General features: G+C 39.8%; 1 protein-coding gene across 1 annotated transcript in view; it reads right to left on the reverse strand.

Annotated features, from left to right (window-relative positions):
• The window catches only part of TTN (titin), a 269108-nt gene that overhangs the window by 191537 nt on the left and 62594 nt on the right, over nt 1-14977 (reverse strand). Inside the window, exons 46-64 of the mRNA XM_070580292.1 lie at nt 10501-13290; nt 9442-9720; nt 7095-7658; nt 6283-6564; nt 5904-6182; nt 5181-5459; nt 4805-5083; nt 4399-4686; nt 4012-4290; nt 3638-3919; nt 3264-3542; nt 2868-3146; nt 2489-2767; nt 2076-2363; nt 1676-1954; nt 1256-1537; nt 879-1157; nt 478-756; nt 90-368 (exon numbers count right to left, since the gene is read on the reverse strand). Coding sequence (XP_070436393.1) covers nt 90-368; nt 478-756; nt 879-1157; nt 1256-1537; nt 1676-1954; nt 2076-2363; nt 2489-2767; nt 2868-3146; nt 3264-3542; nt 3638-3919; nt 4012-4290; nt 4399-4686; nt 4805-5083; nt 5181-5459; nt 5904-6182; nt 6283-6564; nt 7095-7658; nt 9442-9720; nt 10501-13290 — 8124 coding nt within the window. The remainder of the gene's footprint in view (nt 1-89; nt 369-477; nt 757-878; nt 1158-1255; nt 1538-1675; nt 1955-2075; nt 2364-2488; nt 2768-2867; nt 3147-3263; nt 3543-3637; nt 3920-4011; nt 4291-4398; nt 4687-4804; nt 5084-5180; nt 5460-5903; nt 6183-6282; nt 6565-7094; nt 7659-9441; nt 9721-10500; nt 13291-14977) is intronic.

The raw sequence follows: 14977 nt of genomic DNA on the forward strand, positions 1-14977 counted from the left end.
GCAAAACATATCCATTAATATGCTGCTATTTGTTTACAAAGGACATAATAAGGGAAATAAGGGAAACTGACTGGGGCCAAGATACAAACCTAGCACACGCAGGTAGGCATCACAGCTACTGCTTCCAAAGTCATTTTCCACCTTGAAAGTATACTGACCACTGTCTTGCATCATTACTGACTGAATCCTGAAGCTGGCCACGTTATTTTCAAAACTCATCGAAAAGTATCTACTGGGCACAATTTGTTTCCCATCTTTAAGCCATTTCACTTTGAGTTCTGGTGTTCCCGCCACAACACACTCCAAGGTCACTGGGTCTTTCTCGGTGACATCAACAGATTTAGCTTTCTCTATGATCTGAGCAGGTTCTGTAGTAACAATTAAATGGTGGATGAGTTGCATTGATAAGTCCACTAGAAATAAGGAGTGCTAAAATTGTCTCCACAGACTAACTTTGAAAGAGAATAGCTTACAAACCTTGTACTAAAAGGAAAGCATAACACCTCTCAACTCCTGACTCGTTCTTGGCTTGACACGTGTATCTCCCGCTGTGTCCATTATCCACAGTTCTGATCTGAAGTGTGGCCACATTGTTCACAAATGAAATATGAACATTATCGTCTTCATCAAGAATCTGATCATCTTTCAGCCAGGTTACAGAAATGGGAGGAGAGCCTGCCACGGTGCTCTGAAATGTGGCAGAACTTTTCAAAACAGTAGTGACATTTTCTATCTTCTTAATGAATGATGGTGGCTCTGTGATTAAATTAGATAGTGTGAGAAGAAGAGGCATATTTGAACTTCTACCCATAATCACTAAAGTAAAGGGCATTACAGAATTTTTATTTGGTAGCCTGCTTCTTGTGTGTATAACTGACCTTTCAAGGAGACTCTAGCACTGCATGAGCAGCTGCCACCTTCATTGGATATTATGCACTGGTATTCACCAGTGTCTGAAGGGTCACACTTGGTTATATGGAGGTAAAACACTGATACTCTGTCACTCAGGGTATATTTTTTGCTGCTTCGAATTTCCCTATTATTCTTCAGCCAAGTGACTTCAAATGGAGATGTTCCCATCACTTCACACTCCAGCTCCACGTCACTGTCTTTCACTACTTCCACTGGCTGCAGCTCCCTGATAAAGGTGGGAGGTTCTAAAGATTCAAAGGAAGACAGAGACAGCTTACTCAAGGGGAGACCTGAGGCCTAGATGGCAGCACAGCCAAAATGGAAAGTAGATCCTCTAACGAACCTTTCACTTTTAATTGAATGCTGCAGCTTGCTGTGCCTGCGTCATTACGAGCTTCACAGACGTAAGTCCCACTATTTTCTACCCTGGCACCAGAAATTTGGAAAGTGGCTAAACCATCAACGAAGGAAATGCCATGTTTCCGAATGGCTGTTATTTCATTCCCGTCCAGATACCAAGAAACTCTGATTTCAGGAGTGCCTGTTATTTGGCATTCGAATGTTGTAGATTGTCCATTCCTCAGCACCAAGACTGGGCTGGGCTTCTTAATGAATTGAGGAGGTTCTAAAGATGAGGAAAAAGCATGATACGGAACATTTTTTAAAACAAAGACCAATGTGCAAAATTGCTTTCTTAACCCTCTTCCCCCCCGCCCAAGAAAATCTAGACATGCAAGAAAGTGAGGAGACGGAGAGACCAGACCTTTCACAAAGAGAGTGACTTTACTGGTCACTGTGCCAACATCATTGCTTAGTTGGCAAATGTAGGTCCCAGAGTCGGCAGCTTTGGCTGAAAAGAGCTCGAGAACGGTGGAGGTGTCATCCTTCCAAACTGAGCGAGCTGCTCCTGAGTGCAACTCTTTGTTGTCTTTAAACCACTTTATTGTCATGGGCGCAGTGCCACCCACAAGAGCCTTTAACTGAACCCTTGCGTTGGGATTGACATCTTGTGACTGAGGCTTTTCTACGAAGTAAGGGGGTTCTGGGGTGAAAGGAAAAGAAGCAAAAGGTGAAAGGAAGATTTATTTTAGAACTGAACAATGAAGGACTTAAGAAATGAGAAAGCAACAAGTACTTGATAAGTGGAGATAAAAATTGCCAACCTTTGACTGTCAGATGGCCACTGCACTGGTTGTGTCCTGCCTTATTAGTGGCAGAACAAGTGTATGTCCCACTGTCTGTACCTTCCAGGTGACTGATCTCCAAGAAGGCAGTATTGTCATGAAAAGAGTATTTGTATTTTTCACTAGCTGATATTTCTTGGTCATCTTTGAACCATTGGATGCTTATGGGATGTGACCCAGCGACTATACATTCTAAATCAATAGAAGACCCTTTAATGCTGTCCATTTTCTTCAGCTTTTTGGTGAATGAGGGAGGTATAATAAGATCTATGCAACAAAAAAGCAAAAAAGAAAAGTTAGGTCAACCCACCAATTGGTATTTTCTCTAAAATTGTAAGAGATGAAGGAGCATGGAGATGCCCAGTTCCTCTTGATAAAAAAGCCATACTAACCTAATACATTAATGCTAGCCCTGCAGCTGCTTCTCCCAACGTCATTTTGGACCTCAAAAGTGTATTCTCCACTATCTTTCTTTTCAGTAGAAATAATCTTCAGTATAGAGACTGTGTCAGTGACACTGATTTTATATTTTTGGCCCAGGGTCAGTTCTTGGCCACCTTTAAACCATTTGGCTGTAATCTCCTTAGTCCCTGAAAATTTAACCTGCAAGGTGGCTGGGTCTCCTTGGGTGACATCTATAGACACAGCCTCCTCGGTGATTGTTGCAGGTTCTGTGGAAAACAAAGGGTTAGACGTGGGTTGTGAATTGCTCTGCTGAAAGTCTTACATCTGCATTTTTTTCTAAAACCCATGGCAAACTTTTCAACCAACCTTTTACTGAGAGTAATGCAGAACATCTTTGTATTCCTGCATCATTTTTGGCCTGACAGACATATTTGCCATCATGCTTGACTTCAATGCCACTGAGGTACAGACTGGCCACATTGTTCTCAAAGGTCATTCTTATATTTTCATCTTCAGTGATTTCATCATTGTCTTTTAACCAAGTCACCGTGATTGGCAAGGAGCCCTTCAGAGTTGCCTGGAAGGCAGCTGTGCCTCCTCGAAGAGAGCTGGTGCTCTCGATCCTCTTTACAAAGGTTGGGGGTTCTAATAGAAGAATGAATTCTCAATTAATACCAGCTCTATAGCAAAACTGGCTTTTTTTTTTTTTTTAAAGAGATGGCTGTACAGAAGAGCCAGTCCATCATTTGAACTGACACTAACCTCTTAAAGTCACCCTGGCACTGCAGGTGCTGCTGCCCACCTCGTTGGTCACCCGACACTGGTATTCGCCAGCATCTGCGGCTACAAACTTGAGGATCTGCAGGCTAACCAGCTGATCCTGAGTCAAGGTTTTATACTTTCTACCACTGCGCAGCGTTGTGTTGTCTTTGAACCAAGTGATCTCAAAGGGAGGAGTGCCTGCCACCTCGGCCAGCAACATGACATCGTACTCCTTCAACACTTCGATTGGCTTAAATTCCTTGGTAAAGTAAGGTGCCTCTATAGTAGAAAAGGAATTATTTTGAGTTAATGGGGAAGGAGTCTGTGCTATGGGCCACAACTTTGGTAACACAAGGGGCAATGTGAACACAAACCTTTGACTATTAAAACGCCTGTGCAGTGGTCACTGCCAGCCTCATTTTGAGCCTCACACATGTATTCGCCACTGTCTTCAGTGGCAACATCTGTGAGTCTTAGGACCGCACTGGATTCCACAAAAGACATTCTGTGCTTGCTGCTTTCCTTAATTTCTCTATCATTCACAAACCATGTTATTTTAATTGGAGGGGTACCAGTTACTTTGCAGGCTAGCTCGGCGGTGTCTCCTTTCTTTAATAGCTGTGATAGCTCTAACTTCTCAACAAAGGTGGCAGGTTCTGGGGAAGGAAGAAAGTTGTTAAGAAATGTGAGAAAGAGGAAAGAAATTATAACAATGGTAGCACACAGATGTCGAGAAAACAATGCAAACCTTTTACAAATAAGTTTGCACTGCACTCCACGCTTCCAGCGACATTGCTGATTTTACAGGTGTATGTGCCTGAATCAGAGGTTTTTACTGCATAGAGTTCCAGGGAACTTTCTAAAGCTTCTTTGGTAATATAGCAGCTTCCACCAGAAACCAGCTCTTTGTCACCCTTAAACCATCTGACTGTGAAAGGAGCAGACCCCTGGAAGGTGCTCTTCAGGCAGACTGCAGAGTTGGGCAGAACATCCTTTGATGCAGGTTTGGTTACAAAACTGGGTGGTTCTAAAGAAGGGGTATAAGAAAGAATTTCAAAGAGTTAAGAGGCATGATCTAATGGAAGAAGCCTTAATTTGAACATCATCTATAGCAATGCAAAAGTCTCCAGCCAACCTTGCACAATCAGGGCTCCGCTGCTGTCTTTGCTTCCCACAGAATTTGTGGCTCGACAAGTGAAATTCCCCGCGTCATTCATGTCTACTCTGCTTATCTCCAAAGAGGCCGTGCCCTCCACAAATGCTATTCTGTATCTGTCAGAAGAAGCTATTTCTTTGCCATCCTTAAACCAAGATACCCTCATGGGGAGGGAGCCAGCGATTTTGCAGTCCAGCCTGCAGGTACCACTAACAATGCTATCCACGTTGCGTAGGGGTTTGGTAAAAAACGGAGCAATGTCTCGATCTGTTCATGGCACAAGAAGGGAAGAAAGATCAATATGGAAAAGTGCTTAGAGATTTTATTTTTGGTCATTTATGGGGTTTCAAAGGAATATGTAGAATAGGTTTCTAAAGATACTAACCTAATACAGTGAAAGTTGTCTCGCAGGAGCTGCTGCCCACTTCATTGGAAATCTCAAATGTGTATTGGCCACTATCATGCAGTTCAGCCGAATAAAATTTGAGTTGGGCAACATTGTTTTTAAAACTTATTCGATACTTTTTACTAGCAATCAAAGGTCTCCCATCTTTGTACCATTTGGGCTTGAGTTCTGGGGTGCCTGTGACTGTATACTCCAGTGTGGCTGGGTCCCCCGCTGTCACCTGGATCAGCTCTGCTCTCTCAATGATTTTGGCAGGTTCTACAATGGCATGAAATAGTTAGGATTCTGAAATGTGTATTAAAGTTTCACTTTAAATGGAAATGTGGATTCAAAGTTAAAATGTTTCTACACAAACCTTTAACTATTAATTCCCCTACAGACGTTTGGCTTCCGGCTTCGTTTTCAGCCAGGCATGTGTATCTGTCACCAAAACTAATCTGAACATCGGGGATTATCAAGACGGCAACACCATTGGAAAAGCTCATTTTGATTTTTCCATCTTCTTTAATGACCTCTTGTCCTTTCATCCATGTGACAGAAATGGGTTCTGACCCTCTCACAGCAGCTTGTAAGGTAACAGTCTGTCCTGCTAGTGCGGTAAAATCATCTACTTTCTTTACAAAGGTTGGTGGTTCTAGTTAAAGAAAGAGAGCATGGAAAACTCGTCAGTTCCCAAGCACTTCAACACCACGTATATTTAAGCATTTTATCTAGATTACATTCATCTCGTCCAATACCGCTATTCCATAGTGTTGGTTAATTTGAAGAAGAAATAAAATTTAAGAAGAATTATAATTCCATCCAAGACAAAGAAGCATAGAAGATACACAGTTATCAGCTGGAAAAAATGACTGTTGATATAATTCACTTTTGTTATCAGAGATTAAATATTTACACTGGTCTCAGGATAAAGACTGGATGAAGGTCATTCACTTTGTTCCCAAGGACCCAGGACAAACCAAAAGCAGAACAAATTCTCAAAGGTTAGGAGAAGAAGAGAGAGAACTAGATCTCCTTCCATGGGTTAAGAAAGCCATTTGACAATTTATTAAAGAGATAGCAGTTTTCAAGCACTAACCTTTTAATAAGTGTGTTGCAAGGCAGCCACATTTCCCAACTTCATTAGCAACGACACATTCATATTCACCAACATCGGCACTGTTAAAAGCAAAGATCTCCAGAGACACAAGAGACTTCTGAGAAAACAACCTGTACTTTTTACTACTTCGAATTTGCTTCTTATCTTTGAACCAGCTAATTTCAAATGGTCCAGTGCCTGCGACTTCACACTGAAGGAGGGCATTTGATCCTCTCACTATATCTGCAGGCTCGAGAGTTTTGATGAAAGAAGGAGGTTCTACAAAAGCATGAAAGCATTGTATAAGTAACGTGGTACAGGCAATGAAAAAGGAAATCTTTTCTCAGAAAAACAATGGACTATAACTGAGTAAACAAACCTTTGACAACTATTTCAGCACTGCAGCTGTCACTGCCCACGTCATTCACGGCTTCACAGGAGTAACTCCCGCTGTCTTCAACTTTCACATCCGTAATATCAAGTACAGCCTCAGAATTGACAAAAGACATTCGGATTGTGTTACTCTCATTAAGTTCTTTGTTATTTTTAAACCAAGTAACCTGGATCACAGGTGAGCCTTTCAGCTTGCAATGGAGGCGGGCTGATTCACCAGGGAGCATTAAATAAGAGGGCTCTACCTTCTTCACAAAGGATGGTGGCTCTACATGAAGTTAACAGAAAAGAAAAAGGGAAAGATGTCTGAAGCATAAACTCCATGAAAGAAAAGTAGACGTATACAATGGAAAGACACAACACACATAAAACAGCTTCACGAAATTTCTGAAAAGGTTGTGGTGTCCTCAATAGCTTTCCACGTTTCCATGATTCTAAAACAGTTTCCCAGTCTCTTCATTAAAAAAATACAAACAAAAACAAAAACAAGCAAACTCTACTCACACAAAGAACAATTTTATAAAAGAAGGTAGTTAAGAATTGCTATTGAAGTTCTTAGAAGAAATTTTAAGCAAGCTTTGTTAATGGCAGACAGTTTTAACAGAACAAAAGCAAGTGAATTCTGAAGAAGATTGGGAAAACAAAACCAAACAATGCCAGGATTTCCCCAAACCAAAATGTGTGCTTGGATGACATGATTTTAATAGCAAAATGCACTGACGGCATTGTTTGTCAATTTTTCTCCGGAGGCATCCTTTCAGAGAAGAAAGTGAAAAATAATATTCACACACGTCTTACCTCTGATGGTTACCGTTGCTGAAGAGGAGCTGCTGCCTGCCTCATTGGAAGCTGTGCAAACATAGGTTCCTGAATCTTTTACTTTGGCCAGAGGGATCTCAAGTGATGCTATTTTATCTTCAAAATAGATCTTAAAATCTTTCCCGGGGGGCAGTTTTTGACCATCCTTCTTCCATGTAACTGTGACTTTTCTGTCTTCATCTACTTGGCACTCAAGGTGGATCTTCTTATTGATAGCCGATTGCACAGGCTCTAATTCTTTAATGAAATGCGGTTTGTCGATTATGATCAACTCAGCTTGGCAGATGTCGGCTCCAAACTTGTTGGAAGCCTTACAAGAGTAAACTCCTTGGTCTTGTATTGTAAGATTTGAGAGTTCTAAAATGTGTTTGTTTTCTGCATCTGAAATCTTGCAGTTAGGAGAAGGTGATAGCGCGGCGCCATCTTTCTGCCAAACGGTTTCAATCACAGGAGTTCCTAGCACTGTGCAGAGGAACTTGGCTGCCTTACCCACAAAAGTTGTAACGGATTTAGGTCTGGAGTAAAAGGTTGGTGGATATGCCTCTGCAAAAGAAATTTTTTCAGTATTACATTCTGTCCGCACCAAAGCTCGTGCTGTAATTACATATTTCAAGAAAGAGAAAAGATGAAGTATATCTTTAGACAGACATGAGACATTATTTAAAACAGGGTAATGTATTAATAAGATGAAAAGATTTGTCAAAGGAAAGAGATGAGAGTGTTTTTTATAGAGGTGTGAGATGTAATTTAAATGTCTCTATCAAAGGAAAGAAAAAATGTTCCTTTTTTTAAGCAACATTAACTTACTGTTGCTAAAAATGTGTCCATTTTAACAGCTGATTAACTGTTTGAATTCTTTGATAAGCCATTCAGCTGAGATTTTAATTCTGCGAATTGGAAGACTGTGTAAGGAAGATAAAGAAAACGCACTTGACTTTTCTAAAGAGCAGGGATATTAAATGATGAAAAGTTCGAGTAGTTTTGTCGTCTCTCTAACCCTCATGTCAACCATCAGCAGATCCTTACATGGCTCAATTTTGAATGCATCCTCTAAGTCATTTGAAACTTGTAAAAATATTTATAGCAGTGATTTCCCATTTTCATTCTGCATTTTGAAACAAGCCTAAGAGGGACCTCTCTTTCCAATTTTTAAAAAATCATCCTCCTTCCTCTCTTCTCTTGTTATTTGAAGCTCAGGTGTTAGTCCCATTACTGAGTTGGCCTAATTTGGGTAAAGAAATTTCCAAGTGTCAAGAATTATGTCTTGTATGTGGTTGCACGCAGACTCTGATCACAAAGTGAAAACCACTGCTTGCTTCGCCATGGGCCTGGGTATTGGATTTTCTGAAACGGAAAAGAGTTATAGAGGAGAGGATGCTACAGGGCAGCCTGACTTTCAAGTCAAAGAGAGCTGCTGCATTTGCCTTCCCCCTTTATGCTCTCACGGAAAAAGAAGACCAAGGGACAGTCCCACCCTGACATTAATGCAAGGCTTCTCTCAAGAACACGGGGGTTGCTACCCCTGGATCCTAAACCGTAGTTCATATTCATGCTTTCCCTCGGAAGGAAGAAAGCAAAAGAGAGAGAAAGAGAAAGAGAAAGAGAAAGAGAAAGAAAGAACTACTAATTTTTTTACTAATGAGGGAATTCAAACACTTGGTGCGTTAACTATTTGAAAGTCATCCTGTGTGTCAATTAGGAAATTGAGAACAGAATATCTGTGTAGTTGCTCTTATTTTTAAATTAGTAATAAAGCCTAGAGTGAGAATCCTAGTTTGTAGTCTTATACTGGCTCCCTGGCTCACATTGGGATTGTTTAACTTCAGTCTTATGCTCTGCTTTTTTTCAGTTTGTAATTCTGTTCTTAATTGGTTAACTGGTTTCAAATTATTAAATACATTGGGATAACATTTATTTTTTAGTGACACCAAACTGTCCTGAGGTTTTTTATATAAAGGGCCAAGTCAGGCCATTACTAGCTATTCAAGACATTTAGGCTAATCATTTAGAAAAAAGAGAACAAAACAAACAAAAACAACCCCCCCAAAACCAAACTTACAGGAGCCACCGCTCATTTGATACCTTAACATTGTTCTTAAAATAATAACTTATTTTTTATTGTTTCTTTAGCTGCTGTTAGAAATATAACTGTAAACAATCATTTCTTGTCCCACATAGGATCTACAGCACCTAGCCACCAGGTTACCGTTTTGGCTATTGGTCTCTCCAGTCGGTAGGACAAGCACTTCCTGCACCTGTCCAAAAAGCAAAATAGGCAATCACACGAAATGAGATGATAACATCCGTGTCAATGCATGGCATTTACCTGTCACGGTCAGTGTGGCTGTACAGCTGACACTGCCATACTCATTGGAAGCTTTGCAGGTGTACTCGCCGCAGTCAACAACCTGGGATCTCAGGATTTCCAGGCTGGAGACATACTTTGAAGATCGGATAGAATACTTGTCACTGTCGTAAATTTGTCGGCCAGCCTTAAACCACTGGAACCGCACATTGGGGGCACTCTGGATCTCACAGGTGAACTTGGCTAGATGGCCCAGAGCCACTTCAAGGGGCTCAATTCTCCTCCTGAGCACTGGAGCAGCTGCAAAGGGAAGCAGAGTCCATGAGCACGCCTCCTTATTAGGCACACCACATTGTCCTTTTCCTCCTAACATTGGGGCTGTTAATGACTTAAAACAGTTGAAATTGGTGAGACAGATTGCAGCAGTTTAAAACAAGTGACTGGAAAATGAGAAAGATTATTGAAGGCGAAAGAAGACAATAAGCAGCTTTCAATATATTCAATTGTTACTTTGCAGTGAATGGTGAAAAAAATGATTAAAATGTGATGCTACTGGCTTACATGCATAACAACATGATATATTCTTTAAATATACCATGCTGACTAGGAACACTGAGAATAATGTGAAAAAACCTGAAATACTAAATAAAGTGAAGAAGTGAAACGACAGCAAAAAAGAAATAGAAATGAGAAACACAAATGGACAATTAATCATGGTTATTCTGAATTTAGAGATGAGACTGGCAATTTCAGAGAAGCTAGGTGTCCACGGACAGCTTGTAGTACGTATTATTAAAGTATTTTCAGATAAAAACAAACTAAAAAACATGTCAGTGTTATTATGAAACATATGAAAATATGTCTTATTTTAAAAATAAATAGTAACATAGATATAACATACTACCCGGTAAGGCAGTAAGGGAAAAGAAGAGTTAATAACCATGATTATGTCTGTGATTTCATTCTTACTCTAAATAATCGGCATTCCGGCAGTGGCAGGTGAGAATTCAGTGATGAAACCTAAATCAGTACAATCCAGTGAATGTTACAGCTTGAACCACTTAATCCTTAAAATCCAACCTCTTTTGACTACAGTGAGTTTTGCTGACGTTGCTGTCTTTCCGTTGTCATTCAAGGCCTCACAGGTATACTCTCCTTCATGTTCTTCAGTATTTACGTTGTCAATTACTAGCGTATATGTATTTTGATCTTGTAAACACTTGAACTTTTCGTCTGAAGGCACCAGTTTACTCTCAAAATACCAATTCACCTCTTTGGCATTTGTTATCGATGATATGAGCTTTACGATGTCACCTTCCTCAGCAGTAGTGTCCACCAAGGGCGTACATATAACAGGACCATCCCCTTTGCTTAAGCAACTCTCAGCTTCCTGTGTCTCTACCATACCACCCTCCTGGGTACCACTGTCAGAGAACTTCTCGTTTTCCTCTGGTGGTTTTGGCATCTCATCCTGTTTTTCACTGGAGACAGCAGTTGAAGCAACCGCATCGGTAACCGTTATGGTATCCATAACTTTGACCTGACTTTCCACATTAAAATAACTGACCTCTTCCGTTGAGACAAGATGTTTAGATTCGACTTCCGGTTCCGTGATTGCTTCAACCCTCTGTGAGTCTGAAAAAGAATCTATTTCTTCCTGCAAGCCTGTTTTGGCTCCTGTCTGAATGCTAGGATCCTCAGCTGTTAAGATGTTTATTTCCTCACATATAATAGAGCACAAAGCGTCCTTAAGTTCAGTTTTCAAGTTAGCCATTTGGGGATCAATGCCTTCAATCGCAACGGTTACTTCTTCTGTTAGAGACTCCACTGAGGTAATAAGGTAGGTGCACATAATGCGTTTGGGCTCTTGGGTGAAGTTTATGGCCTTGACCTCCACCTTTTCAATGTTTCTTAACCATTCAGAGAAAAGACTTGGCTGCTCCCTAGCCACTGCTGATTGCAAAACCCTGCGGATCTGAGTTTTCAGGTTTACTCGTTGCTCTTCTGGAATACCAGAAAGCAAACTTTCCTTAGAAAGAACATCACTTTGCTGCACCTCCTGCATGCCGTTTATCACCATAGGCTCTTTTTTATACTCAATGGTTTGGTTTGGGGGTGTTGCCAAGTTATCATAACGCTCTTCCTTGAGCAGTATCTGCTTTTCCTCACACGCTAGCGGAAACCTTAAGGACTTGCCTTCCTCAGTCCTGTCTGCAAAATCTTGCCGTGTACTTTTCAGTTGACCCGCCCTTTCCATCAAAATTTCACCTGCTGTGCACGTGCGTTCTGAGGGGACCTGGGGCTCACAGTTTACCTCAGAGATCACGACGTCAGGACCTTTGAAACTTTCCACACGTCCCTCAGCTAAGCTTTGAGTCAGGATGAGAGCACTTTGTGCCTCTTGCTTTTGAAGAGTCACTCTTTGCTCTTTGTCCACTGCAGATAATGTCTTTTCTTTTGGTAAAAGCACTTCCTCAGCCACAGAGGTTGGATACAAGTGGGCTGGAGTTTCTTCTATTGAAGACTGAGGATAACTCCCTTCAGGCTCAGCTAATAAAGTTTTCAGAGGCTCAGCTGTTAACGAACTAATTTCTTCTTTGGTCATGGCACTTGGGGAGATTTTTTCAGTATCTGATAGCACCAGCTGTGATGCAGGCTCTTGAACCATTAGAATGTCTTCTTTGGGGAGGGTTTTCTGGGACTGGACAATCTGCAGCTGTAATTTGGGAGGTGGTTCCTTGATAGGCTGAACATGAGTAGTGCCATTGATGGAAAGAAGTTCCCCAGTGCTTTCAGGAGTGGACCTATCCTGCTCCAACATGACTGTGGATTGCAATTGCTCAGCTACTAGAGTAACTTGACTGCTCATTTCATTGGTTTTAACAACACGCTCATAAGAAAACTGTTGTTTTTCTTCTGCAATTAAAGCAGCTTTCAAAATGGTGTCCTTTACAAAAGCTGCAACTTCCTGCTTGGAGTCAAATGCCTCAACTTCAGGGCCTTTGAACGACATCTGTGGAAAATCTTTAGGAGCTTCTGGCGTGGACTTCTCTTTGCTGGGGGCATCAGTCATGTCTGTATCTTCCAGAAGCACAAGCAGCTCTGCTGCACAGGTGGACTCACCCCACATGTTCTCTGCTTTACAGACATAGAGGCCACTGTCTTCCCTCTGAGGGTCATTGACGATGAACGTTCCGGAACCATCAGGGTTATGAATAATAGTGTAATAAACATTGGTGCACAGCTGCTTGTTTTCTTTCAACCACAAAACAGTGGGTGCAGGCTCTCCAAGCACCATGTACTCAAAGATGGCAGGGAGCCCCTGGGTACAGTAAACCGGTTTTAACTCCTTAAGGAAATAAGGAGGACAAGGACCTTCAAACTTTTCCAGAGGTTTCTCCACTGCTGATTCTGGTTCTGTCTCTTTGTGGCCCTCTCCTGTGGAATTTATTTTTAGATAGGCGCTACATGTTGTCTGTCCATATTCATTACTGGCAATACATGTATACTCTCCTTCATCCTTGAATTTGGTGAACAGGATGATTAAACTGTGATCGTTACCATCAAAAACAAATTTGTGGTCGGCAGAAGGAGTTAACGTTACTCCATTAAAGAACCACTGAATTTTTGGCTTGGGAATGCCAGTGACAGTCACAGACAGTTTGGCCACATCCCCTACATTTATTTCGGCATTTGACACTTCTTTGATGAAAACTGGGAAACTGCCTTCCTTTTGAGAATCAAATTTAGTTGAATAAACTGGAGGTTCAGACAAAAGTTCAAGTGTTTCATTTCTATCAGGTAACTGAAGGCCAGAGCCATACGTTTGGAATCCTTCTTCCTTAGCAGACAGAAGAGAACTAGAAAACTCTGTATGGGAAGAAATTGTTATTATTTTACTATCAATTTTATTTACCAAAACAGAGAAATAGAAGTCAAAGAATTATGCATGAATTGAAGGCCGCCTTCTGCTTTATTCCTGGAATCATTATATTATCTCGAGATTAATTTATCAAAAAGCACATTTCTCAAGTTTTAACCTTTGTTTATTATATCATATTATATGATGATAAATACCATACTAATGTAACTCCCAATCCACTTCATTTGTGTTAGAGTTTATAAATTTTAAAGATGTTCTTACGAGTTTTTCTTTGTCATATAATCCTAATTCTAAAGTTTGAAAAACTGCTGGCTAACTATTTATAATAAAAGAATCCAGGGTTATTTAAATCAATTTCTAAAAAGATCCAGAATTATTATTTATATTTAGAATTTTCTTGAGTTTAAGATTGATCATCATTGTCAAATTGAAGACTATTTCCAAAATAAAACATCTATGTCCTATTTACTGCTTATAAATGGAAGCCATTATTAAAAACAAAGGATTACAGTAAATTTTTAATTTGAATTTGTAAGAGAACCACTGTTTTCAGTTACTAGAGATGTGGGCCTTCTTTTGCCTGTTTAATTTACCACATTACTTCACCAAAGCTTTTATACTAAGGCTTATGTTAAGTCAAGAAAATGGGAGAATCAGAAACAAGAGAAAGCAACTCCAACATTAAAAATCTGTTTATATTTTATTGTGTGAGAAATATCTATACAGCACTATTGAACAGAAAAACAAAGCAGGGAGTAACAAATACTTTTTAAAACAGTATCATGGATGACAGGATGAAAGACATGTAATTTGATAACAAGGAATTAAGCTTTTCATCAAATCTTTTACGTATGTAAAACAACTCTGTTAATAATAGCTCTATCACCTTACCAAAAAATAGTTTTATTATTTTATTAGTTCACTGCACTAGCATCACATGGAATTGTTTTATGCCTTAATTTCTTTCTGTTCTAGTGTATAAGCATGAGAAGGCAAGGCTCTGGTGTCTGTTGGTTATAAATGTACTGATAAAACTTACTTATAGCATGTAGAATACATATTCAACTTTTCATTATTTCATTAGTAAGCCATCAAACTATTGACTAATTTCACATACTAATGGTGACCACTTAACTTTACGTTTAACCTATAATGTTTAACTCATGCCAGCTTTCCCTTCACTTGAACTCCTAAAATATCTGTAAAGAGAATGAATGTGAATATAGTTAAAATATCCCTACTCACTAATATGTTGAAATATTTTTGTTTCCCCCTAATTCTAAACATAGTGTATTAACCATCACAAAGATAGTAAATGAAATTCAAATGTGCTGAAACAAGAAAGGTGTAGTTAAAAATGAATGTAGCAGAAACAGCTAATAATTATGTCTAAACTCTAGTATGTGTAACCATGAATTCGTTATCCAGCATCAGAGAAATTAGTATTACAGGCTTGCAATTTATTTATCATTGAGTCAGAAAAAAATCATCTAATTATCTACAACAATTAATAAGTAAGCCAACTGTGGGCAAGGCTTATTCAGTCATTTTGATTTTGAATATCCTCAAGTTCAATGTATCTGAGACTAACAGAATTTTAATAAGCAGAATCAAATAAAGCCCACCTTCTTATGTGCATAAAAGTGTACTTTTCAGCATTTCCTGAAAATCCAA

This window comes from Equus przewalskii, chromosome 17, assembly GCF_037783145.1.
Source record: "Equus przewalskii isolate Varuska chromosome 17, EquPr2, whole genome shotgun sequence".
NCBI classification, from domain to species: Eukaryota; Metazoa; Chordata; class Mammalia; order Perissodactyla; family Equidae; genus Equus; species Equus przewalskii.